Raw genomic sequence first — 4,490 nt, forward strand, 5'->3', positions numbered from 1 at the left:
CGGGATGCACATGTGGATGGAGGAGTGGTACGTGGAGGTGCCATCCGGCCCAACCAGGCGTTGCCATTTGTGGGGCCTTCCCCGTCCTCGGAACCTTTCCTTTCTGAGTAACAAAATCCCCCTCCCCCTTTTGCCTCCCCGGAAAACACATCCATCTCCTCCCTCCCTCCCTCCACCAGATTAAGCCTGCCCGCCCGCCCGCCGCTGTGCTCCTCCGAGATCCTTCCTAGATCCGTCCGTCGATCCATGGCGCCGTCGTCGCCGCCGGCGGCGGCGGTGGCGGCCGAGGGAGACGAGCAGCAGCAGCAGATCGTGGTGGCCGCGGCGGCGGCGGCGGCGGCCAAGAAGGGCGGCGGGAAGAGGGGCCGGCGCGAGATGCGGCGGATCGAGGACGCCACCAGCCGGCAGGTGACCTTCTCCAAGCGCCGGAGCGGGCTGCTCAAGAAGGCCTTCGAGCTGGGCGTCCTCTGCGACGCCGAGGTCGCCCTCATCGTCTTCTCCCCCCGCGGCCGCCTCTACGAGTACGCCTCCGCGCCAGAGTACGTCCGCTCACCCGCTCGCTAACCCTAGCCCTAGATCGGCCCCCTTTCCCCCCCGCCTCCCGCTTGATTTCCGCGTTTAATCCGCCTCTAGATTTAATCGTTTGTCATATCATAATCAAGGGCACTGTCCGTACACATGAAATACACACGAGTTCCACTGTCACTCTCTCTCTCTCAGGAATTTGGTGAGATTTTTTCCTTCGAGTTCGATCGTTTAGATGGATGCGGGCAAGGCCAGATCGCCCGATCTTGTCGATAATTAAACCACTGTTATAGGGTTAGGCGAGGAAAAAACCAGGAAATAATTTTGACACACCTTTTCGAGTATATGGTATATACTCAAATAAATTACAGATTCCTTGCTGTTTTTAGCAGTTTTTTCAGACATGTCCACCTCTGCGCATTGTTTGTTTGCTGGAAAAAGTCACTCGTGCTGGCCAGCACAGCCGTGTGCTGATTTTCTTCCCAATCTAGTAATCCATCTTGTTATGACTCCAACAACCATAAAAAATGGGGAAATCTTGAGAAGTCATCCTCAACTATGAACTGTTTGTGAGCACATCAAACAAGCACTGCATCATAGGACTACACAGTTTGTTTCTTAGCACAAAATAATTTCCCCTTGATTATTTTCTTGCTGGCAGTGGAGTAACATGCATGATCCTGGCCTGCTTTTGTTACCTGGACACGTTCGTTCGTACAAGAGCTGGCTCAGCGCCCATGAGTTAAGCTTGGTGTGTGGTACGAACGGACTATATATATCTTGAACTGGCTGCTTCGCTTTAATGCACATATATATATAAATGCGCCTGTACTTTGCCTGCGAACCCACCAACTATCATACCGAGATGCAAATGTGTTGCCGCTGACAGGCGCGCGTCAGCGATGTGCATCTGACTTGCATCTGCGGACTGTTCCCCATACTTTACTAGCCAGATAGTACATGAAATACAGTGAACATCTACAGTAGTTTCGGCCCCATTTTTGGGTAAAACTAATTAGCAGCTGTGGGGAATCTGCTCAGTCTGCTATTTCTCTTTTGGGATACGCATGTTATGTGTGTGTGGAATGAATGGCCAACATATCTTCTTTCTTTTTGCCTGATGAGAGAGATCCCAGCCCTTAACACTAATAATGGTTTCGTAATAACAATATTGCGAGATTGATTTTGATTGGAACTGAGAAACCTCTAATTGCACGTGATGCTACATTGTTGAATTGTCGTGCATATGGCCAATTTTTTCCACCAGTGACATGTGCATCTTATTGTTAGTGTGGCAGTTCATTTGATATGTTTTTCTTCTTAAAATGCAACAAGGTGCCTTTTCTTTTCGATAGAACTCTCCATGTTAAATCCACTCCCCTACTGGAATAATTCTCAATATGAAGGCTACTGTTGCTAAAGTAATGTCAGGTTGTTGTTACACTGTCGAAATGTAACTAGAAACCTCAGTATACACCTTATATTTTCAGTGCAACCAGGGCGTACAAGCCTCCAACCTAACATGGTGTATAGGCACATGTTTATGCACCAACGCTCAAAATAAATATATATTCTCCATAAAGGAAAATCATGATCGATCTGGTTTTTTGTGTTGTTTCATTCCTCATACCAGCACAAAAGCTTTTTGTACTAACTCCATCATCCACTCCTATACTTTGTGTTATCAATTGAACTTAGAAAGTTTCTGCATGACATGCTTACTATGGTTGATGAAAAATAATAATACCGAGCATATGTAGGCTATGAACTTTCACGTAGTTGCTCTACATGCTGCAGGATGAACAGGAAATCAATATGTATCTTTTCAGTTCAGTAAGATCCTAATTATCTCTATTTTTTTTTAAGTTTGTTAGGATCTTGGCCGTAGGCCACAACTTAGGTGGTGGGCATATAATGCTTACCTCCTACTTGCATCTAGTAGGCAAATATCTAACTAATTGGCCCATTCAGTAGTTCTCCTCTCTCCCCAATAGTTGCAGTTTGGGTCGGATTCTCTCCGTGTGTAGAAAATTCACTCTAGGCCAATTTTAACCGCACATATGGGCTGAATACTAGAGGATATACACCTATTTTCTTATGGACTGGGGTGCGATGGACCAGGTTGGCCCCTCTAAAGCACCGCCACTAGACATAGACTCGTGTTGTAATGGTGTAGAGGCTTGACGTATTACTTCTTACAACTTTCTGTCCCTTTCGCTCTAATCCTCCCACAAATTACCGACCGTGTGACAATTTGGTACTATGCATTCCTCCCCCACAATTTCTACCATCACCAACAAATGCAATACATAAACAAAAAAACACAACAATGCTTTCTTGATAAGTTCAGTCGCCTTGATGGAGTGTGACCTTGTCCTATATTAGGAACACCACGGGAGGGGTTGGACAATTGCAGGCCGTAACGTGCTCCACATAACGCTCTCTCAACCCCGTGGCCAGACGTCGGCCCGAGTCGTAATGCAACTCCTCCAGACTCAACTTAGAGCGTCTCGGGAGCTATAAATAGATCCAAGAGCTCTAGCGCCCTCCCCCTGAGTGTATTCTTATTTTTTTTGCAAAAAGGATCCATATTTAGTATAAAAGTTCATCAAAAGTGTAAAACACCTCAAACATAATAAAAATTACATTGAGATCCCTAGATCTCCAAACAACCACTATAGCCGCCAGAAAGAGCCGCTGACGTGTCGCTGTCGCTGCTCCCCTACTGGAGTCTGCTTGACCTTGTTGATGACAACCGGGAAGTCTTCATGCACGTGCCCGTAAGAACCACCGTCCTGGTGCCACATTCCGTCGTCGTTGTTGAACCATTGAATAGATCTGAAGCACCTGACACCAAATCTCCCCACACGATGATAAACCCTAACCTCACCTCCCCAACGAGGCGATTGAAACCTACGTCGAAGCTCCATCAACTATGTCCGGATGGAAAAACTTGAGGAGGATCAGAGCCCGAAAGAAAAAGTCGAAGAGGAAGCAACGGACCCGGAGCGCCGCACATGCGAGGACAAAATAGTTCTAACCTAAAGGTGAGGTTTTATAGTACTCCCTCCGTTTGGAAATACTTGTCATCAAAATGAATAAAAGGGGATGTATCTAGATATATTTTAGTTCTAGATACATCCCTTTTTGTCCATTTTGATGACAAGTTTTTTCGGACGGAGGGAGTACTCGCCAAGGGATCAAGAGACACAAAGACAACTGGGCAGCTCTGGCTTAGATAAGATGGAGCATCCTCCTGGTAGCCCTAGCCTTGGCAAAGATGATAACTTGCCATTCTTCGGCCACCACTTCTCCTCTTCAACGACATGACGGAATACTGCCCCACAGCTTCTTATATGGAGTTCCCACCTACATTGGCAAGGTTGACTCCCCAACATGTCTTAAACATTGCTCTCTCTTTGCCAAGCAGAGCAACTTTGAAGCTAAGAAGGTGGGGATAGCCCCATTCTATTTGGTGGGTGACACCCAACACAGTACAACAAATACAAGGATGCTTGTGGCCATTCACCATGGCACCAATTCATCAAGTTTGTTAATGGTACCGAATTTGGTTGAATGTGTCTCAGTAACACCGTTGTCAAACTCATCTCCCTCAAGGGCACCAGCATGGTAGTAGTCTGGTTGTCTTCCAGTTCAATGACCTACTTGGCCGGGTGATGTGCCTACCAACTAACCCAACGGGTGGTGATTTACACCACCAACCACCAGGAACCGCTAAAGATCAAAGTGAAGGTAGGGCGCCTGAATTCTCACCTGGGGGCGATGTGTTGGGCACAACCAGCTCTAGAGATGACCGTGGACACAAGCCATTTACCCGGGCCTTATGATGCACACCTTCTGGTCAGATCGAGCAAGAAATAGTGAATCAGTTATGCCCCTCAATATTTCTCCCCTTGCCTGAGGTGTGTAACAACCCCTTAACTAGCTAGAGTGGCACCACAAAG

The 4,490-nt window shown here is 47.1% G+C and overlaps 1 protein-coding gene across 1 annotated transcript in view; it reads left to right on the top strand.

Annotated features, from left to right (window-relative positions):
- Positions 1 to 96: 96 nt before the first annotated feature.
- LOC119319221 (MADS-box protein SOC1-like) overlaps positions 97 to 4,490 on the top strand; it is a 7,030-nt gene continuing 2,636 nt past the window's right edge. Inside the window, exon 1 of the mRNA XM_037593707.1 lies at positions 97 to 539. Coding sequence (XP_037449604.1) covers positions 247 to 539 — 293 coding nt within the window. The 5' untranslated portion in view covers positions 97 to 246. The remainder of the gene's footprint in view (positions 540 to 4,490) is intronic.

Source organism: Triticum dicoccoides, chromosome 6A, assembly GCF_002162155.2.
Source record: "Triticum dicoccoides isolate Atlit2015 ecotype Zavitan chromosome 6A, WEW_v2.0, whole genome shotgun sequence".
NCBI classification, from domain to species: Eukaryota; Viridiplantae; Streptophyta; class Magnoliopsida; order Poales; family Poaceae; genus Triticum; species Triticum dicoccoides.